This window comes from Heliangelus exortis, chromosome 19, assembly GCF_036169615.1.
Source record: "Heliangelus exortis chromosome 19, bHelExo1.hap1, whole genome shotgun sequence".
In the NCBI taxonomy this organism is placed as follows: Eukaryota; Metazoa; Chordata; class Aves; order Apodiformes; family Trochilidae; genus Heliangelus; species Heliangelus exortis.
The window spans coordinates 10,392,158-10,414,468 of NC_092440.1; the positions used below are offsets into that span (position 1 = coordinate 10,392,158).

A 22,311-nucleotide genomic window follows, 5' to 3' on the forward strand; every position below is an offset into this window, starting at 1 on the left:
CACCTCTTTAATCCCTCCTGGTGCTGAAGCAGAAAACACTGCTGCTGGTTGGTAATTAGAAAGTTAACAGACTGTGGAAGTGGTGACATTGGCATCCCTGAATCTCTGTCCTGGGCTTGGAGGAGCACCATTAATGATCTGGTTCAGAAAGGCAGAGAAAGAGCATGACTTAGTGAAGAGAATAAGAAGGGCAAATACCATGGTGCTGTGCTAGAGATCCTGAGAGTCATCCCAAGCAAGTGGTTCTGTTTGCTTGGTGTGCACCAGTGCCACACCAGCACTGTCTGTCTGTGGGTGTGAAATTTTGGAAGGTCCACCAGCACAGTCTTGAAGAGGCAGTTGGTGTGCTGAGGGAATCAGAAAAGTCAAATGCAGATGGAACAGAGCTTCCTGAGAGTGGGAAGTAGCCAGGAGAAATTACCCCTCATGGCAGCTGGGGTGCTTCCAGCCATAGGTGCTGGGCTGACACGTGGCACAGACACCCTTCTCCATCCCACCACCTCCCACGAGCACCCTGGGAGCACTGCAAGGTGGATCAGTAACGAAAACTAAGGAGGAGTGGGTGTACTGGTGCAGATTCTAGCATGTCCTGGGAGCAGGGTTGGTGTTCTCAACCACCTTTTCTCTTGTGGACCCTCCTGGAAGTTTTTCTAACAAGAGGAACAGCAAATTTACCACTTGCTTGTTTTTCAAAGCATCAGCAGTCAGCTGGCTCACCCTTTTCTTTTCCCTTCTTTCTTCCATGGTTTCAAGGCACCAGCAGGCTTGCTCCTCCCTTAACTTTATCTGTGTTAGGAATAAAAGTGTGTGGAAGGAGCCCACCCCCAAACCCTGGCCTTGTTATTTGAAAAGACTCTTCAGCAGGAATTGTGTTCTTCAGTGCCAGCATCTCCTCTGGCTGCAGAAAGGTTTGTGCAGCCTCTGCCACCCCCTTGCCCACCCTTGTTATCATACAAATCACATAATAATAAGGCCAGGGATAAACAGGAACTACAGTAGCTGTTAGCCCTGTTAAAGACAAATCACATGGAAACAGTATAATTACTGTGAAAATATCAACTTGAGTAATGCACCAATTGTTTTCTTCCCTCCAGCAGATTTATTCCAGCTCTCCCAGCTCGTGCTGGTTTCAAAGTCTGTGACTTCACCTTAATAAGAAGAATTTCACGTTTCACACTGCACTTGTTCAGAACCTGGGTGCAATACTGTAGGAAGCAGAGGAAAATATTTTGAGCAGCTTCTTGACAGAGCCCTAAGTAAAATATCTCTCTCCATTAGAGTCCACCCCAGGCTCTGGGTGGGCTCTCATCTTTGCAAACCTTTTTTCAGCCCATTTTTCTGATTTAGAAGACAGGCTTCTTCATGCCTTGGGTAAATGCAGGAGCTTTGCTTTTTGGACCTCATCACTGCACAGGCAAGGTACCTTTTTTGCATTCAGGTTTGATTTTTCTTTCTTCTGGCTGCTTGTCACTTCTTTTATTTAGAGAGGTGCTTGTGAAATGACAGTGGCCAGTTATTGGAGGTCCAGGGCTGTTGCCTTTCTTGCTATAACCATCTCCTAATAGCAGATGATGATGGGTTTTGTGCTGTGACTTGCAGCTCTTCCTCTTGCTCAGTTTCACTGCTGGTTTGCTTCAGATTCGGCAAGGTAAAAAGATGAAAATGTATCAGAAACCAAGTTTCCAAAGGGTTTAAAGGCCAAGCAGGAGTTTAAAAGATGCCCTGCCTTGCATATTGACAGATGTGAGAGTATGTTTTGTTTCATGTACATGGAGAGGTCTTTCAGAAAAATCCACCTACCAACAAGTCACTGCCACTTACCCCTTCCCATGCCTCAATCTGAACAAGGTGTTAGGAGCACTTGAGTTTTCTTTTGCTTCTCATGGTTGTCATGCTCCTCCTGGCATGATTAAAAACCCCAAACCACCAGAATAAAACCTCCAAAGGCCCTAAATTGTGTGGAAAACACCTTCCCAGTGCAGCAGGCTGTGTTTTGGTGTCAAAACACAGGGAAGTAAAGCAAGAATCTGCTCTCTGGTATTCCCAGAAACTTGATGTTCTTCTATTTTCTCTTCTGAATGGATGCTGGAAACAGCAAATCTTTCTGCTGCTTCTCTGCTCTTGGGGCAGGGTGATGAGGAAGGGCTTTCAGGTTGCTCCTTTGCTTTCTGTCCCTTGATGGCAGCAGTGAGAAGCTGTGTGGATGCCTCTGAGCTGCACCCAGCAATGGTTCCTCCCTGGCTGGCTTGATGTGTCCTTCAGCTCGAAGAGGGTTTAGCAGGGAAGAGGAGGAGGAAGGCACCAGTGAAAGATACTGGTGTCCTGGGACATGGCCATTTTGTAGGGAAACATCCTTCTTGCTGCAGCTTTGCTGTGGATGTTGTTTCGTGGGGGGATCCATGCCATCCTTGTGCCACTGGGCTCCATCATGTCACCCTTGTCACCACAGGAGGAGCAGCCCAGGCAGAGGGTTGGCAGGTGGCCTTGGCTGGTGGCCATAAATCAGCATGGAAGGGAGGATGCTTGGTGCCAGTTGGTGCAGAACAATGTTGGCTTTGTCCAGGGCCATGGGGCTGCTGTTCTGAAGGTGGGGAAGTTGTGTGAGCTGCTTCACTTGTTCACCTCCCCCCTCCCCAGCAGCTGCCGTGGGCTGACTGCCCAGCCTGGCCCTGGTTTAGGGTTACAAACCAAGCTGCAGCTCTTCTTCCTGCCCCCCCATCCTCCCTTTCCCCAGGAAAAGAAATCCATCCACTTGCTAAGCAAATGAATGGATAAACTTTTAATTAAAGCCTTGGGCAGCTGCCAGAGAGGAGCAGCTCAGGTCAGGCTGGTGGTGTGCTGTGATCCATGGCTGTTAAACAGCTGCTTCATCCCTGGTGCCTTCACCAGGGGTGGAAAAACTCACCCAGCACCCAGGCTCCTTCATCTGGGAGCTGCAGAGGTGAAGGGCAGTGGGCAGGGAGGGGCCCCTGGCTCTGGGGTGCTGGTGGGGGTGCCAGCTCCTCGGGCTCAGCAGTTGTGGTGCTGCTGGAGGAGGAGCTGAGTGTTCTGGTGTGGTGTCCTTCTGTCCCCAGCTCATGGTCAGGAGAGTTACTCCCTGTGGTGGCCACAGAGATTTTGCTGACCTCTGATTTGAAGGGCCTGGTGGAGCTGAGAGATTCTTTAACTGGAATTTAAAAAGCTGGTTTTCATCAGTTAGGTCTATTTTTATCTCAGCTGACCTCACCTATCCCCACTCTCTCCATTTCTGGGTGGATGCATTTGACATCCAATACTCAGAGCTCCCTCAAGAATTTAACAAAATAGAGGAGGACCTCCATGAAGGAGGTGGGGGTCTTCTCTTTTCCCAGGGGCTGCCCTCATAGTCCCATCTTGTTTGACATGGTTCATGCTGCTCTTCTTTCCAGCATGGTCCTGTGTTGGAGGAGAACATGTCTGTGGCTATCTTGTTTTTGTGGAGAAGATGTAGCCTTGAGCTGGCTGCTGAGGTGTGAGGGGATGGTGCTGCCAGGACCTCCTGAGTGTGGATTGATTTCTTGATTCTGTAGGGATGTGGGTAGCACTGATGGCAGTGGGAGCCTCCGAGGCTTTGGAAGGAGGACAAGTTGCTGTCATGTCACTGGGAGACTGACCCAGTGTTCTCTGGAGGTTGCAGAACCCTGCAGTGATGTGATCTGGCAGCTGGCACTGCTTAGAGCAGCAGGTTCTTGAGGGGGGTGTGTGTCTTAGAGGGCTGGGAATGGGCCAGGGAGCTGTGGCAGCTGGCGTGGGTGGATGAGAGGAGGATCCAGAGCCTCCTGGGAAAGAGCTGATCTGGTTGTTTTGTGCTCCCCAGGATCGTGGTCTGCCTGGCAAACTGGAGCCTGTGTCACCCGTCAGCCCTGCACACCCTGACACTGAGCTGGACCTGCTGCCAGCCCGGCTCTCAAAGGAGGAGCTCATCCAGAACATGGACCGTGTGGATCGGGAGATCACCATGGTGGAGCAGCAGATCTCCAAGCTGAAGAAGAAACAGGTAAGAAAGAGCCTGTGGTCCAGAGGAGAGCACACATCCTGGCACCTGCGTGCTGCCTTCTGCCCTGTCCTTGCCCGTGCTCATCTGCAGAGAGGAAGTGGCAGTGCCAGTGCCACCAAGATGGTCTCTGTCCATGTTCCCTGTCACGACATGGGGTGGTTGCTGCTGTGCCAGCAGTCTGGACCTGGTAGCTGCAAGAAGAGGGAGATTTGAAAACCCAACTTCTGCGATCTTTTTGTGTGTTAGGAGACCTTAAAAATCAGAAAAATCTGTTGTTGGTGACTTGCCTGCGTTGCCCAAGTGCTCCACGTTAGCACAAAGTCTCCTTTCCCTTTCCAGCATATTGTCTCTCCCCAGTGCTGTTGTAGTACTGGGCTGTTGAAAACATTGCTGGGATGTCCTAATGGCTCTTCCTATGCATCTCACCCTCTTCTCTGAGGCTTTGCAGCTCTGCAGCATCTGTTCCAACTCCAGTCAGGGCTCTGTCTCAGCCAGGGATTTGAACCTGATCTTGGTGGTTAGTGTTTTACCCCTGCCCAAGAGCCCTCCCCAGCAGAAGGCTTTTCAGCTCAATGTTGCTATGTATACAATTACCATAAACCCATTAAGAGATTAATATGACAAAACCTTGGGGGATGCCTGTGAAAAAAAAAACCAAACACAAACCCACAGACTTAGAGGCTTTTGCTTCCTAAAGCAAACCACTTTTCTCTGCCTCTCTCTTACCACTTCTTTTTTTGTTTTTTACTTTGCTTGAGGCCAGTTTCTAAACTCCCTGATGGCTGCTCATCCCAAACAGCCTGAGAGGAACCACCTCTCCTGAGGAGTGTGCAGCAGGGATTCAGTAATGGAGCAAAAACTCTCCTTGGGCTGTCAGTGCTCCTCAAGGACAAGTCTGTGGTTGTTCTTCCTCCCCATCAGACTTATATTTTCCCATACCTGATACTATCCCTTTCTTTCCTTACAACAAAACAGGATGTTTTGGGTCTGTTTTCAAACAATATGGTTTAATTAATGCAAAGGACTATTTTTATTGCTTTTTGTCTGCAGAGATATCAGAGTGCTTAGGGAGAGGGGGGCAGAAGCAGCAGTGCTGGGGGCAAAGGAACACCTGGAGTAATGGAAACCCCAGAGGTTCCTCTTGGGTTTAGTGGGAGCTGGGTGAAGCCAGCCCTTCCCCTCTCCCTCCTAGGAAGCTCAGACAACATCTTGGTGTTCTCTCATGTCTGGCAGTCTGGCTGCTGGTTCATATTCTTAACTCAGGTTTGAGGTAGGAGGTGCAAAGTGGGGTCATGTCCCACTCTGGAGAAGCTTCCAGAGTGGGATGGTGAGGCTCCTGCTCCCAGCACCCAGGAGGACTGACAACTCTGCCCATCCACTGCCTGGCTCTTAGCAGAGATGCTGAGGAGCTGCTATTGAAGCTGATGGGAGCAGCATATGCTCCTCATCATTAAAATCAAAATGTCCTTCTGTAAGGAAATGGGTTTTTTATCGTTGGCTGCCTGGTTGCTTTATTTCTTCCCTCTGAATGAATTTTATGATTCTTCCTCCCCACAAAAGCACTCTGCTGAGTGGGGAAGAAAGTGAAAGTGGCTGTTGGCAGTAAAAGCATGCCCTCCCCTCCTTGTTTTTTCTCTTCTTTTTTTTTTTTTTTTTTTTTTTTTTTTTTTTTAGATGTTTTGGGATTTTTTTTGGTTTGGTTTTGGCCCATGGTGGCACAGTTTGGTAGCAAATCTCACCCCAGTTCCCTCCCCACCCCACAAACATGGCCTCCTTTCCCCTCCAGCAGGATCCTTCCCCAGCCCAGTCCTCCAGCAGAGCTGGCACATCTGGGAGGAAGCATCTTTGGAGGTGGAGGGGAAGGTGTTCCTGTCTGAAATGCTCTAGGAACGTTTTGTCCATCTGTGCATCTGAGCTGCCAGCACAGGAGAAAGATGAGCAAGGGAAAGCAATCAGCCTGAAACAGATCCTGCTCCTGCAGGAATAGAGCAGGGGAGAAATTGTACACAGCCAGAACATCCTAATGCTTTTCCCCTCTGTCCTTGGGAGGTCTTCTCAGGGTAATTAAATACATTTGTGTGGAAAGGCTGGGCAAGAAAAACCCCGGTCCACCCTGGTTGTTCCTGAAATGACAAGGAAGGTTCTGCATGGACTTTGCAAGAAGCAAACGTCTTCAGCAAGCTGAGAAACCTTCCCCAAACCCTACATACCCCTGGCAGAAGGCCACCTCCATCAGCCATCCCCCGCTCCTTCATGTGCCATATGGGCTTAAATCTCTGGCTGAGTCCTATCTCCCCCTCTTCCTGACAGGGAAGGATAATCCTTATGCATTTGTTCCTGGCAGAAGTACTGGGGATCTGAAGGAGGAATAAACTGCTGGGCTGTTCTCCTCAGCAGTGCCTGAGTCTCCCCAGGCTCTGAGCTTTGCCAAGGGCTCTCCAGGAGTACAACACTCCCACCTGGTGATGGGAGGGGTATAAAAGCTCCAGGGTTTCCTCTTCTCTCTGTCTCCTGGCTGAGTTTCCCTTCCCTTTTGGCTCTTGGAGAATGGTTTTCAGAGGCGCCTGTTGCTGGAAGCCCTTTCCTCTCCCCAGGGCAGGTTGTAGCATCTTGGTACCCAGCACAAGGCCATGTGGGGTCCCTTGGCTTCCTCAGGCAGGTCCTCCCAGCACAGGGGATGGAATGTGCCAGGGATGGGGTCTTCCTGAAATGTCACCCACCTTCCTGACAGCACTGCAGGCTCCAATGGCTCCTCTGCAGAGTGTGGTGTGGCCAGAGGTCTCTTACCTGGAGAAGCCACCTCCTTCTCTTGGAAATGGGTTTGCCTGTGAATGCTGTAGGAACCAAGGCTGTGGCTTCCAATGGCATCTTGCATCCCTTCAGCATCACTGCAGTCTGTCAGCTGGGGAGAGGAGGGGGCTTGTGGGGAGGGAGAGAGTGTGGAGCCATCAAGACTCATCTCTGATCCTGCTTCTCTCACAGTAAAGGTCAAAGTCCCAGCCTAGCTTTTGTGGCAGACCTTTAAAAAATCCATTTTGTCCGTGTCTGGGAACCCTGACCTATTTTGCTTTGCCATTTCCCACAGCTCCCAGGGGCAGCTGTTCAGGGGCTGAACCTGCTGCACTCAGGTGTGCTGCCTGCAGGCCCTGCCATGTCCTTACCCCAGCATCTTGTCGTCAGGCCACCCAGAGCAGAGTTTAATTCTCTACTCTGTTTCAGCTATAATTAAATTTGTATTTTTCTTTTGACGAGCTGCTTTTAATGAGCCTCCGCTTACTGGCAAACTCTCGTTTCCTGATACATCACCATCAAATCCTCTTGTCTGAAGTCACAGCCCACCCCACCGCTTTGCAGAATTTTTGTGGGTTTCCAGAAAAATGTAGCCAAGCCTCTGACCCTTTCCCACTCCCCCCCACCCTTTCCAGAGGTAAGGATTTCCTTGATCCTTCTCGAGGCTCTTTTCTTTGATTGATTTGAATTAATCTCATAGGAGTGAGGAGATGTGATGAGATGCCTGGACTGAGGATACCACGCAAGGGCAGACAGGTGCCTAGAAGCTCTGCTTTTGCACCAGGGCCAATGCTGAGAACTGTTTTGCAGTCTGTGGTTTCAGCTGTGGCTTCCCAGAGAGCTCTTGTCCTCTTTCCACAAGGCTGTGATTTGGGCCACCTGAGTAACAGCCCTGGTTGAGAAGAGAAAGGAGCTTTTGGGCTGTTTGATGTGTGGTTGGAGCCTTTGGCATGCTGCAGCAGTTTGTGGGCAGAAGGGATGGGTCCACACAATACCAGAGATGGTTTCTGCCCTTTTTCAGGGTGCAGACAGTCCAAATTGGACATGTCCTGGCTGTCCTCCTGCATGGCTGGAGTAACCCCAAGGTTGTGATCCCAACATGGGCCAACATGTCTTGCCTGCTGCCAGAGTCTGGGGATGGTGCTCAGCCATCTCACTGGTGATGCTGCCTTTTTTTTTTTCTCTCCTATATCTCTTGAGTTCCTTATCCTGCTGCTTTTCCCTTCATGGGAAAAGTTGTCCACCTGTGGGGAGGTGAAGCATGAGTGGAGTCCACAGCTTGGGATTGCTTCATCCAATGGAACACGTTTAATTAAAGTGCTGTGAGTTGTCCCTGCCAAGCCAGCTAGACCTATCTGGGTGCTTAAGTGTTTTCTTGGACTACATCCTACAGCCCAAGCGTTGCTAAAGGTAATCATCAACAGGAGGAGAGATGAGCTCAAGAAGGAATAGGTGGTGCCCACCTTCTTGCTCTGCCAGACACTACCATCTCTGGGAGGACAGTACTGTGCTCCCCTCTGGTGCCAGCTGATTCCTCTCAGTGCCAGGTGCATTTTCTTTCTAGTAGAAGACTTGTGTGTTTTTCCACTTGCCTCACCAGGGGATGCTTAAGCTGCAGGAATAAAACCCACAAAGATTTGGAGAGTCAGAGCTGAGCAGTGAAAAAAAACCAGCATCTTTTTGACAACCACTGCCTCTCCTATGCCTGTGCTGCCCCGCAGCTGCCGTGCACGGTGTCTGCTCCCCCTCCTCGAAGGGAACCCATGGCCCCAGGAGGAGCCTGGAGGATTCTGTTAGAATGTGTTATTTCCTCTTTTGGCTGAGCAGTTCCTCAAATTTACTGCCAGGGATCAGATGTCTCCTCCTGCCTCACATCCGTTGGGAGAGTTGGAGGTTGTCCGTGAGGCATCCCTGCTGATGGTGATGTTTGAAAGCATTCTCTGAAATCCACTGGTTTGTAATTAATGTTCATCAGGGCCTGAGGGGCTCACAGGTGGGTAGGAATGTGTTAAAAGATCAGAGATATCTAAAGGTGTGAACAGGGGTGTGCTCCTGCTTCCCATCTCCCAAGAGGGCAGCTGGCATTCAAGGCAATTTTGGGGCTGGGTGAATTTTACTGCATATATGCTGAGGACATAGTGGACATGCTCATGGAGCAGCTCTTGGGCTCCTGGATGTGTCTCCTGTGAGTAGGAGTGAAGTGGGAATGAGTCTCAAAGCTGCCTTTCCAGGAGAGCATGATGGCTTGTGGCTGGGAGGTGGCTAATGCCACATGGTGTGTTTGTGCTGCAGGTGTTTGCAACCTGACTACCTGGGTTCTCTATGAAACTTCACCAAAAGATACCTTTGGTGGCCCATGTCTGAGTCCTGAGTGTCCTGTAGCTGTTGATTGCCCACTTGAGTGTCTCTCACCATGGCTGGGAGGGCTGCTACACATCCCATGGGGCTGATTCTGACCAGAGACAGCAGCTTTTGGGGTGTTACCACCTCCTTTGTCTCACTTACTGGCTGGTCTGGCTGCTGGTGCACAAGTCATTTCTTCAAGAACAGTCATGCTGTGCTGTCTGCTCCCGCCACAGCAAGATAAAGCCAAAGGTGGAGCCCAGCCTTGCTGCTTATCCCTTGCTCCTCCTGGCAGCTCCAGGAGCAGGTAGCACAGAGCTGGGCTGGAGCTGCAGCTCCCTTGAAGGGTATCCAGTTATTTCCAGCCACAGACCCTCTCCAGGAGGCTTTTTTAAGATACCTCCTCATCCTCCATGCCTAAAAAGCACTGACCCACTGGCCTGGGGCCAGGTGCCTGGGGCAGGGCTTGTGTGGCAGGGGCTGTTGAGGAGCTCTCCTCCCTCTCCCCATCCCTCTGCAGCCTGAGCCTGCCCATGTCTCTCAGGAAGTCTCCTGCCATGGTGGTTTCAGCCTCGGTGGTTGCAGCACCACAGAGAGTCTCGTGTGGATGGGGACGGCTGCGTTTCTGGCTGTGACTCACCCTCCTCCTCCCCCCCTCTCCTTCCACAGCAACAGTTGGAGGAAGAAGCAGCCAAACCACCAGAGCCTGAAAAACCCATCTCCCCTCCTCCTATCGAGTCCAAACACCGCAGCTTGGTGCAGATCATCTACGACGAGAACAGGGTGAGTCTAGAAATGATGGAAGTCCAAACGTGTGATCGTGCCTTGTCACCCCGACCAGGGACTGGGAGGGTGGGGAGGGGTAGGGGAGGGATTCCCCAGGGTGAGAACCCCGGGGTGGAGGCTGCGGGAGGTGGATAGATGGAGCCTGCTCGCTCTGCCGCATGGATTGAGAGCAAATGTCTTCTGAAGAACCTGCCTGGGGGGGTTTCCTGCAATCAGGCTTAGTCTGGAAGTGTTCAGGAGATGCATCAGAGCCCTGCCTGTTAAATAGCCTGTTTCATCCTCTCCCTTGGGAGTCAACCTGGTTGAAAACTGCCTCAAAGGATGGGTTTTGGCATGGTGGGGTGGACTGCATGAATGGAGGGGTACACCTGTGATGCTCCAATATTGGCAGGCCAGCTCTGAGCCCCCCTGGCTGCCCCTGAGCACTCCAGATTGGAGCAGAAAGGATGTGGATGCAGCCAGAGCTGGATCTGTGGATATTTGGCACTGTAAATAGCATTAGCAAAGGTCAGCCTGGCATCCCTGGATCCCTCCTTGACCACTCATTTGTTGCTCTCAGCCTTTGCCTGTAATAGCAGCCTGAGGAGACACAAATTTTGCTGTGTGCTCCAGAGCAATGCTAGGAAATTGGGGCCTTTGGTAGATAATCAAGCATATTCATTTTCATTTAGGTGCTGGATAAAAAGGATGATTTTTGCATAAAAGGAAAACTACCACTCACTAATTATTTTGAATTGCAAGGCCTGCGATTTCACTGGGAGCTGCAGAAACCCAGGTGCCTGACTCCTAAAAAGAAAAAAAAACCCATAAATACTGCGTACCCTGCGGTCCCAGGCTGTGCAATTTCCCTGGTTTTCCTTTTTCCATCTGCTTCTCTCTCTGAGAGGGAAGGAAACCCAGCACTGGCACAGGCTGTTGTGTGAGTGGGTGAGGACTGAGGTCGATGTGTTGGAAGCTTTAGCAAGTGCTGGCTGGAGATAGCTGCACACACACCAGGTGCTGGGGGTGGTGCCAAGTGTTCCTCAAAGCCATTCTCCCCTTGGCACCACCAAGTGCCCTCTCCAGGACTCTTTACCTAGATGGTTTGTGCCTCCTGTGCAAGGGGTTAGGTTGGAAAAGTCTCATTTTTATTTTTACTCCCTTGAGCTGGGTCTTGGACACTTGTGGGTACCTGGGCTGTGTTAGGAGAGAAGGAAGCAGTGATGGTGCTGAGGCAGGGAGGAGCAGTGATCCTCAGCCATTGCATCCCCACCAGCCTGCCTCATAGCAGTCCCCTTTAGCTGGACCTGGCTCAAGGCTGAGTGTCCTGCTTTGTCACCTCTTGTCTCTGTCCATGCCAGCAGCTGGGTCACCCTTTCCCTCCCATCTCCCTGGGTCTCCCATCACCTCCTCCATAGCAGACACAACCTTCTCTTGAAGCCTCTGCTGTGGCATTTCCATGAGTGGGGGCAAAGAGTTTGGAGAGTTCGACATTTCTTCTTGAAAGAATGTGACCATAATACCTGGCACGCTGTCACATATGGTGCTCAGAGCCTCCACATGTCAGTGTGCCTGGCCTCATTCAGTGACCCTCAAAGCCAGGTTGCTACCAGGAGTGTTTTGCTCTTAATCTTTGAGATAGGGTGCTCTGGTTCCAGGTGGGTGCTCAGCAGGCAAAGGTCACGTCTGACACCAAATGTTTGTATAATTTTCACATCTGTCTCCATGTTCGTGTCTGTGGGATCCCTGGGATAGGTAAATGAGGGTTCTTCCCCTGTTCTTGTAAAGTCCCCTTGTGAGTAACTTGTAAGCAAACCCATCTGTGTGGGAGACTCAAACCAAACAACCCTTCCCTTTTGCTTGGTAGAAACTATGGGAGGCTGGAGGGAGGTTCCTCCTTTGAAGAAGACAGTCTGCAGGGAGTCAACAGAACCTTGCTGGCTGGTTGCAATGGCTGTGGCTGGGCAATCAACTCTCACCTCCATGGAGATCTGTGGGATGCCTTTTTGTGATGACTGTTCCTTGCCTTGGGGCCAGAAGGAGGAAAGCTGGAAGAGGAAAGGATGCAGGAGCAGTGTCAGTTAGGATTGGGGGTGGAAAAGGATGGATGGTGGTCAGATATCAGGTTGCTTTGGGTGGGTTTGGTGGGAGCAGAGCATCTGGCATCTTGGCCCTCAGTTGTGCAGCCCCATGGCTTTGCTGCAGCCTGATTTTTAATTGTGAGGTGAGTTGATGGGAGCAAAGGGCTGGGAGCCAGACAGAGACATATTGATCTGTAGCAGGGAAGGTCACTGAGCCAAATGTTAAACCTTTCCACTGCTTCTGTGCTGTGGAAAAGCAGTGAAGTTTGATGCCCCGAGGTCTGCTCACAGGACAAGCAGCTGAGCCAGGGCTCCAGCCTGCACATGGAGGGAGGAGAAGCCTGGGGTACATCACTCAGCTGGTGGTTTGCTTGGGGGAGGCAGCACGTGGTAAGAAATGCAAATAAAGAGAGGATATTCAAGCCTTGGGAAGAGGCAAGAGAGCAAAGAAGAGCTGGCAAAGCCCAAAATGCTCTTTAAAGAGCAATCCTGTGGAAGGGGCAGAAAGCCAGCACTTGTGCTGATCCCAGAGCAGGTGGGAGGTGACGGAGGGGCTGGTGCCTGGCACTGGTTGAATTTTTGATGAACTGTGGGTCTGTGCTCCAGTGAGCAGACAGGGGCTGCTCTGCCTGTTCCCACCACTCCTGCCAGGCTGTGCCTGAGCTGCACACTGGGTGCAGTTATACCCTGAACAAAGGAAACACCAAAAACAGTCCCTGGGAAGAGGAGAGGTTACGTGAGGACAGAGCAGCTAGAAACGCCAGAAAATCAAGTTAGCCAGCCACTCTGTGACCTACTTTCCTTCTGGTGATAGCTGTGGCTTTGCAGGGGTGAATGGTTTCTAATTTTAGCTTCTGGTTCATCAGGGAAGTCTATATATTTTTCTCACCACCACACTGGGTCTGGATGAGGGGCTGGGATGCAGGGCAGTGCTGACCTGTATCTGATTTTTCTCAAAATTCCCATTTGCTGATTGTAAACGCCCATCACGCTGCTTTTCCCTCTTGTGACCTACTTAACACATACAATTTGAAAAGTTCCTCAGCACTGGAGAGGATAACTGTGGGAAACGTGCCCTGTGAACCCCTCTTGCTGCACTCTGCTGGACAAGTAATTGATTTTCAAGGAAAAAAAAGTCAATTGTACAGACTGTTCTGGGAGAGAACAGAGAGGAGCTGCTCTTGACTGCAGTGAAATCCTATACTGTGAGGCTGTGATTGCTTTGGGGAGGATTTTAGGAGAATTAGAGAGAAGCAGTTGGTATTCAAGATGCAGGTGCCTCCTGCGCTGGGTACCTGCTGACTGGAGCTGCTTGATCTTTGTCCCCAAAGGTGGGCAGTGAAGTAGCACCTGAAGTACCTTTTGGGCAGTGTTTGCAAGAAAACATACGTGTGTATCCAATCCAAAATTTCAGCTGTGAGCTGAAAGTGTACCATTTCTGGAAGGATGTATAAGGATGGAAGTTAACATTTTTGTTACTATCCCTAGATCAAACTGAGAATAAACAGTGGGTGGCATTTTCAAAAGCATCTGAGTCCTGTTTTGAAAAGTGCTTTCAGTCCTTGAGGAGACAGAACAATGTTTGAAAACAGCAGTGGGTGCTAAACTCACCGAGATTTGGTTGGAAAGTGCTGTGGGGAGCTCAGGGATCTGTGTTGGGTGTAGGATTAGGAGTGTTTGCCCATCCCCATCACCCCTCCCTGGGAGCTGGTGGGTGGTGCAGAGCTACCTGGGGAAGCTGGGTTGTGATGAGCATCTTGGCTGCTGCTAGAGGCTGACAGTGGAGCAGGCATTGGGGATCTTCTGAATTAAACTGTGTGACATTTAGCATCTCCCCTGCAGGGTGAAGCTGATGCCTGCTGGGTCTGGCACCTCTGGGGTGGTGGTTGTGTGGCACAGCCCCCTTGCAAGCTTCAGTTTGCCCCTCTGGGATGTGTTGGTGCATTGAGAGAATTTAGCTTCCTTCCACTTCAGATCCCCATAATCAGGGCAGATCCTCTGTGTGTATTTTTAGCCATGGCTTTATTCCACTGGGCTGTTGATGGGATTCCTCGCATCTGTCTTCCCCTGAAGTTGATTGAGCATACCTGGGCTGGAAGATGTTTTTGTGCTTTCAATGGAAATTTCCAGGTCCCTTTGCTAAACATGGGAGGAGGGCAGCTTTGCTGTTGCTCCAGATTGCTCTCTGTGCCTTACCTGGGACTCTGGGCTGGCTGAGCTGTCCTTGTCCTGGAGGATGCTGCACTGTGGGAGCCCTGGCCATGCCAGTAGCCCACCTGTGCCTGACTTTGGGTGAATTTTCCTCCAAGTCCCCTGCATGCCTGAAGTCTCCATCAGCTACCATGGAGGCAGATGTGCTTATGCCTTCTCTCCAACCATCGTGACAGCATGGAGCCTGTGTGTATCCATGCCAGCTCTCTACAAGCCAGACCTGGGTGATTGAGAGCTCTCTCCAGACCTGCTTGGTTGATTGAACCAGGCAGGATTCCTGCTTGGAGACCAGCAGCTAAAAAGCAGCCTTTGTTCTTGTGTCAAACCTGTCCCTGCAAACAAGCACACATGAGTTTGCCTCTAAAATATTGAGCTCATGTATCAGAGAGGGGAGAGGTGGCATCAGGACATGGCACAGCTTCACCCTCTGCAGTGCCAGGGAGGGGATGCTGTGTGCTGTGAACCACTGCAGCCTGGGGAGGGCTGGGATGAGTCCCCCCACATCACCCCTGCAGACTGGGAGTGCTGACTGCTTGTGGTTGCCTGAGCCCATCCCTGCTCTGCTGCCAGCCCTCCAAAAAACTGGGTTTGATGCAGTGCAGGCAGTGACAGCAGCCCCTGTCTTGCTCTTGGGGTTGAGTTGGTGGAAATCAATAAGATTAAATTTTAATTCGCTTTCTGTCTCGGTGCTTGTTCCTTCAAAAGGGCACAGCTATCTGTCTATAAATTCAGCATTCTGCTGTAAAATTGGAATTCAAAGGATTGTTTTGAACTTCTTCCACCCCTGCTGCTGTTGTGTCTGTGCAGAGTGTGTTCCCAACTCTAACCGTTTACCCTCCTCAAATACCTTCATAAAGCATTAATGCCCCAGCCATAAATAAGAGAATAAATAAAGGAGTACTTTTAGCATTGCAAAGTATAACCTGGCCGTTAACTACTCAAAGGCACCGAATGTGACTCCAATCCCATGGGGATTTTCTGTCTGTATAACTGATTTTCTCTGAACTCCAGATTTACATTAGAAAGGGAAGAATCAGGCCTGCATCATCAGCAGAGCTGGTGCAGTAAATAAAACCCTATCAGTGAAACTGCTTTCCAGCACTAAATCTGCAGGGTGATTTTGATTTGTTTTTTTTTTTTAATTCTAGTTTATGTGGTGATGGGGGTATTATGTACTTAATTGCTGAAAGGGCTGGGTTGGTTTTGCTTTTATTTGTGACAGCTTTTGTTCTGGGGTTTCCTCATCTTGGCTCAGTGATGCATGAGGGGCTTTGGGATAGTCTAGAGGAAAAGTGGACAGGTCAGAGTTTAGATCCTAGTAACACCTTCTGCATGATAGCAACATTTCCAAAAAGGCAAAAGTGAAACATTTAGCCTGGAGTCATTGAGAATACTTTCATTTTTTAAATTGGATTTTAAGGCTATTTTTTTGTTGGTGGTTGGTTTTTTGGTGGTCCTGATGTTTTTTTTTCATGTCTGCTTCAGAACCTGTAGTTCCCAGTGGGTGCATGGACTTAGATGCTTTGTCCATCATTAACACAGACCAGATAATGCCATATCCTGGAACTAAGGATGAGAAGAACCCAGAGCTCTCAGGGGGAGGAGCACAAACCCTGTGCACAGCTCTGACTCCTTGGATTGGGTGACTGGAGCTTTCCCATGACTGCTCCAGTGCAGAAACTTGGATTTCTAGAAGCTTTCTGTGCAATGGCAATGATTTCAGCAGTTTTGCAATGGTGAAACTCTCCACAATGATTTGCAATGGCAAAGCGTTGTTAGCACCTTGCTTTAAAATTAATGAACCTTTGAACAGCACCTTAGGGTGCAGAAAGCAGAGGGTGATGCTGGGTCTGGGAGCAGATGGAAACCCAACCATGATGGGGGCTGACTGCAGAAACTGCCTGGCAATGTCTGCCCAAAGCTGGGGACCAGTGGGCCACCAAAATGAGTCTGCTTGTCATGCTCCACAGAGGATAGGTGGGGACTGGCATAAACACATGGCTCCCACGTGTCTTGTTTCCTCAGTTTTCTGGCAATTTGTGATGAGTCACTGGTAACCCCCCAGCCTGCATCCGCTGGCCCTGGCTGCAGGGATGGGGCTTCATGCAGCTGGTGGGGTGGGGAGATGATTCCAGCCAAGAGCAGGGAAGTAGGAGCATGCACAGGGAACCCCTGGAGAGCATCAGCCCCTAGGTTGGGTGTGAGGAGCCTAGCACATACCACCAAAGCAGACTGATGTCTCCTGGTGCTCAGGGACAGTTGGCTTCAAGGAGAGCCTGGGGCAGCGTGTGCATCCCTGGGCTCCCACAGTTGTGTTGGGAGCACTGGTAGTGTCCATCCCTGCCAGGAGCTGGGGAGAGAGGAGCATTGCTTTTCCTTCCCTTGGTGCTTAGAGCTCATCCCACCTGGTTTGTAGGGAGGGCAGCAAACTGCTGAGGTGGTTTGGCTCTTGGAGAGAGAAGACACTGAGTTTTAAAGGGGAAAAATTGGTACCTGTTGTTGGAATGAAAACCTTTCCCCATGAAACCAACACTGCCAGGTCATGGTTTGGTCCTGGCAGATCTTGGCACAGAGATAGGGCCTTTAAATCCCCACAGAGTGTTTGCTGTTCTGCTTCATGTAGGAAAGGTGTCTTGCCTGAGGGTTTCCAGGATTTCTGCTGACTTCAGGCACACTTCTCCTAAATTGTGTTTAAAATCAAGTCCAACTCCAACCTGCCTCTTTGCTGTGCCACTCCTGCAGCTCCGCCTGCCCCTGGGACCTTGTGCTGCTGGGACAGGAATTTTTCCCAGTGCTGCCCTGTGCACAGCCCTCCTCAAAGGGCTTGGCTTTGCAGGACACAGAAACCTTTCCATTCCCCAGCACTGCTGCCTACAGGCTGCTATAAATAACCCCGGGAGCATGGTTCAGCTGCAGCAGTTTTGTGCTGCACGGAGCCGGGGCTGGAGCCAGTCCAAGAAAATGCCACCTCCTAATTCCAGATCCGCTTTCTCAAAATAACTCGTGTGTTTCCTTCTCTTCCATTTTTAAACTTCTCTTGAAAAAGAGCCCATGCAAAATCCCAGACTCTCCCTCCTCTGGTTCCAGATGCTCCCCTGCCTCGTGGGGTCAGCTCATCGGCCCCATGGGAGCTGACATGGCCAGGAAGTTGCTCTCCTGCCCTCTTCCCCCTCCCATGCCTATTTTAAGTTTCTTCAAAGGAAAAGCAAGAGGCTGGAGTTGGCTTTGGAAGCCAACTGCTTTTTAGGTGAGAATGGAGATTTGCAGTCTGAAGGGAGCTTGGTGGTGGTGGTGGTGAAGATATCTTTAGCCCTGGGCCTGTTGGAGGAGCGTGAGAGGGGGTAAGAGCACAGACCCCTCAGCTACTGCCTACCGGCCCATGGGAAGATGGGAGAGGGAGGTTTTTTGGGAGGCAGATGCTGCTCCTTGCCCCATCTGCAGGTCAACTTTTGCATCCATGGGCCCTGCAGTGATGCAGGTTGGTGTTTGTGGTTCAGCCATGCTTCTTGAGACACATCAGTCCCTCTGAAAATGCAGATGGAGGGCCCATATGTGATGGTCTTCACCTCTGCATCTGCACCATGCTCCAGAGGAGGTGCCTCTGCCCTCAGAGGTGCCCATGGTTCATTTGTAACCATGCTGGTGCCAAAGGCAGAACTGCTCTACCTGAGCAAAGTGACTCTGGGAGCAAAATTAATCCTCACACTTCAGTCCCTCTGTGAACACTGCATTCCCCAGTGCTGTAGCAATCTCCTGAGGCTCTGTACTGGCTTGGGAGAAGGGGTCATTAGCTGCTTTCTGTGTGTGGAGCTGCAAAGGAGCTACAAAACTGGTGGGGATCTTCATGCATCTCACCAGAAGTAATGGCTTTAGTTTGCTCCCTTCTGTTAAATAACAGGGATTGCAGGCACAGGTGGGTTATTCAGCAGGTGTAGGATGAACCCCCTGGTTTCCTTCTGTAGGGTCAATCACTAGAAGTATGCTACTAACCACATTACTATTGGATCCAAGTCCTAGGTGGCTGTGCCTTTGGCAACGAAATGATTTAACAGGGCTGCTGGTGGCCTTCAGCAAAGGTCCTGTGTCTGTGGGGAGAAGCTGAGGGCTGCCCTTGTAGGTGAATGGTTTGAGGTTTGCCCAAATTCCCAGCCAAGAGCCTGGCTAGCAGGAGAGTGTCTCCCTCCATCTGTCTGTCCTTTGGGACAAATCTCAGCAGGGTGAGAACCTTTCTGCTGGGACTAACACATCCTTCCCAATTCTGTGGCCAGCTCTCACCTCGGTCTGCATGGTCTTTCAGACAGCTCATTATGGTTCTGCTATGATCTGATAAATGCAGCAAGGAGCATCAGCAATTACAGTGAGTGTCAAGTGTTAATTGGGCAGCTTTCAAGACAGAGGCATTTCTTTGTGTGTGTACAAAGATGTGACGTGCTCGGAATAGCTTCCCCTCCTGATCTTTCCTTCTGGAGACGTCTGCATTACAGTCGGTTAATGCAAGACAAATTATATCATTCTTCTTGATTTGCCACATGCTCTGCCTATGGTGACTTGCCTCTGGGTTGTCTCATTAAGTTGTCTAAACATGGCAAATCCAGCAGCTGAAAATACTTGGCTTTTTCTCAAAGTTCCTTGCGTTGTGCACACACGGGCTGCCAACGCCATCAGCTCCTGGATGTGCCATCCACTGCTGCTGGGAAATCTTTCACCAGCACTGGTGCCCAGCAGAAGGGGCCTTTGGTGGGACCACCTGCCCCAAGTTGGGACTGTAATCCTCTAGCTACAATTATTGCTGCCTGGAGCTGCTTAAGGTGATTTTTGTCCCAAACACACTAGGACGTATTTGGATACTCTGATGGTTCCCACTGGAGAAAGAGCTGGGCACTGGGGCACCTCCCTGCCCATGGTCCTCCTGGGATGGAGCCAGAGGTTCAGGAGAGGCCTGAGAGGCAGAGCAGCTCCCCGGGACAGACTTTAGCTGTGTTTGGCTCTGCCACAGCATCACTAGCTGCTCTGCTTCCATCTATGTGTGAGTCCTTTCCTGTGAGGTACACACAGGGATCTTGACATCTCTGAACCCTGTGGATGAACAGGAGGATGTGTTGACAGCAGGGCTGCTGCCTGCATGCTGTGGACTCATGGGGATGGTGCCAGAGCAGCCACGCTGCCTGCTTACATCCCCCCTGGCATCCTTGATGTCACTTCTAAATTGGAGAGAAGCTTTATGTCCTCCTAAGTGTGCAGTAAAGAGGAGCTGGAAACATGTCCTGGTGGTGGTGAGGTACCTGGGACAGGTTTTTAGGCACTGGAGGGAGGATTCTGAGGCTCCTTGGGGGGCTTTTGCATAGGGGCTGGGGCTGTATCACTGCTGACTCACTGGCTGCTCACTACAAATTTCAGGCTCACAAATCAGACTGTGTGTGGGTGTGCAGAGCTCCAGTGAGGGACTTGAGCACTTACCAGCTGTATCAGTGCTGCTGAGGACCTGCCAGTGGGGGGGGGGGGGGGGGGGGGGGGGCTGGGGCTGGAGGGGAGCAGGTGAAGTTTTTAGAAACCCACCAAGGGAGGTGAATGGGGGGCAAGAGAGCAGGGTGATGTGCCAGCTTGTGGCGAAACATCCCCAGTGCAGAGACCCTGGGAAACTCATCCTGCTGTGAGCTGTCAGAAAGGTGAAAGGTGCCTGATGCTGGAGCAATGTGTGCCAGACCCCCAGAGCTGAAATCCTTTCCCTGCCCCCGGGGGGGGGGGATCTTCACCCAGGGTTTGCCAAATTCTGGCTGGCTCTGTCAGGGAGCCCAGAGCTTAGCTTCCCAGCCCTGGGGCTCAGCTCCCATCCTGCAGCTCCAGCAAGGCTCTGGTGTTTTGTGGGTTAAAATGTTGAATGTACTTAAAAAGAAGGCTCATATATCCCTTCATCACCTCCTCTGTGTTTAAATTCTGGGGAAGCTCAGCTCCTTCACCCCTGGTTTAGGCAGTGGGGGATTTTCTCTCCCCTCTCCCCCAAAACAGCTAAGCCCACATATTCTGTTGAACAAACACCTCTCAAAATTTGTCTCCTCACCCTTCTGGCTGCCAGGTATGTGGCTGTGTAGGCTCAGCCTGTGGCTCCTCAGCAATGTGCAGTGGTCTGGATTTATTGGACTGTCAGTAACCCCCCTGAAAAGCTTGGCTCTGCGCGGAACTGCTGTTTACTGAAAATGTCATCTTTTATTTAGACTCCTGCTGCAGCCAACCCATGTGTGTTTTTTTTCAGGCCTGTTTAATTAGTAACCACTGCACAGCCCCTGACACGTGTTCCTGAGTGGTTTTTTCAGTTGGGTGGTTTTTTAGGGTTTTTTTTTCCTCCTCTCTTTAATAAGCACTGGGTAGCTTGGCCGGGGGCGGGAGGGGGCAGAGAGGAGAGGGGAAGGGAGGGAAGCGAGAGCAAGACAGGAGCCAAGGGCAGCTCAAATCTAATGATCACATGCTCGTGAAGCAGTGAATCCTAGAAAGGGCATCTCTGCCTGCCTGCCAGCTCACCCACCCTCCTCTTCACCCAGCAGCTGTATGGAGGTACCGGGTGCCATCCCCTCACCTGGCACCCAGAGAGGTCCAGGATTTGGGTCGCTTCCCAGGCAGAGCTCAGATGCATATATGTCGTGATAAGCTCCAGAGTTCTTCACCCATGGGGTTTTCCTGCAGGTTCAGAGACTTAGCTGAACCTTTCCACCCACTTTCAGGCAGGGGTGGGACTTGTGGCGTCTCTGGGGAGGGTTGAGAAGGGGGTTTAGCCCAAGAGAAGAGCTGGAGCAGAGAGCTGTGACAGTAACCCATGGCAAAAATAACTTTTCTTCTCCCTCTCTCGTTTCCTCCCTGCAGAAGAAGGCAGAGGCTGCCCACCGGATCCTGGAAGGACTGGGGCCACAGGTGGAGCTGGTGAGTGTTACCTCTCTGTGGGGAGTGGGAACTGGGCCAGGTTTGGAGAGGTCCCTGGGAGTAAGCAGGGCACTGTGTGTGTGTGTGTGTGTGTGTGTCCAAACTGTCAGAAGGAAACATGCTTCTGGCCTGGACCTTTGGCTGGCACAGCACCAAGGTAGGAAGCAAAGTGGCTGAGATGAGTAGTGAAACACAGGCAGACACACACACATAGCCCTCTTGGAGAGCCTTAACCCTTAGGTTGCTTCCTCACGTGCTTCTGGGGGGCAGAAGGGGCTCTAGCACAGTCTGTGCCTCCCCTTGGGGTGCTGGTGGCTTCAGCTGCTGCTGGCAGCCACAGCACGGGGGCTGCAGAGCTGCTGCCTGGCCAGATGCATGGTGTTGGGTGGGAGGGATGGGTGCTGGGATGGTTCTCTCTCCCACCCTAATGAGAACAGAGGAGGGTGCTCTGGAAGCACAGCTGGGTCACAGCTGCAACAAGCTACGGGTACTGGGGCTCACAGGCATCCTATTGCTGGATCCTCATGCACAGGGAAGCTGAGAAAAACAACTTAAAAATTGTCAGTTTGGTGCTGCCTCCTAATCCAGCAAAACCCATCTGTGAATCAAGTGACCAAGGGGTGGCTAAAAACAATCCCTGAAGGGCTGAGTCCAAGAGAAGGATGCTGAGAAAGGAAAGGGTGCATCTTCAGCTGGGCAGGACAGAGGTGGTTTTGGAACATCTCTTGCTTTGTCCTGGCCATGGGGGGCAGCTGAGGGAGTGGGCAGGTCCCAGTCATCATCAGGTGTAATTTGGAGTTGCCTGGTGCATGGTGGTGGTACTAATCACTGCCTTCCCCCAGTGCGTAAGGGAGAGGTCACGAGGGAATTAGTGCTCACTGCTACGTGGCAGAGCCCACTTCCTCCTGTGGGGAGGGAGCTCTCATTATTTTCCCTTTGAGTCACCAGGGTCAAACCCTTTGCTCTCTTCCTGCTCTGAAGATTGGCAGTGCCTGGGGTTGGTGCTTCCTCATCAAAAAGATGTTGTGTTTACTTTCCTTCCCCGCACCCCCCACCTCCTCTTTTTTATTCCTTTTTTTTTTTTTTTTAGTTTGTTGGTGTTTTGTCTCTGGGTGCTGTCACTGGACAGGGGGGAGCCCAGAGCAAACCTTCCCTCTGTCACCCTGTCTTACTCTTGGGAGGGCAGGGGAAACC

At 51.1% G+C, this 22,311-nt stretch overlaps 1 protein-coding gene and 1 long non-coding RNA gene across 26 annotated transcripts in view; one reads left to right on the forward strand and one right to left on the reverse strand.

Moving 5' to 3' along the window:
• LOC139805061 (uncharacterized) overlaps positions 1 to 22,311 on the reverse strand; it is a 340,345-nt gene that overhangs the window by 223,482 nt on the left and 94,552 nt on the right. The window lies entirely within an intron of this gene.
• NCOR2 (nuclear receptor corepressor 2) overlaps positions 1 to 22,311 on the forward strand; it is a 225,672-nt gene that overhangs the window by 108,407 nt on the left and 94,954 nt on the right. For all 25 annotated transcript variants that reach the window (XR_011729673.1, XM_071763004.1, XM_071763026.1 and 22 more), the window contains 3 exons: positions 3,836 to 4,015; positions 9,818 to 9,931; positions 21,061 to 21,117. Coding sequence is in view for 24 of the 25 variants with exons in the window: in XM_071763004.1 (XP_071619105.1) it covers positions 3,836 to 4,015; positions 9,818 to 9,931; positions 21,061 to 21,117 (351 nt within the window). In the remaining variant the exon portion in view is untranslated. The remainder of the gene's footprint in view (positions 1 to 3,835; positions 4,016 to 9,817; positions 9,932 to 21,060; positions 21,118 to 22,311) is intronic.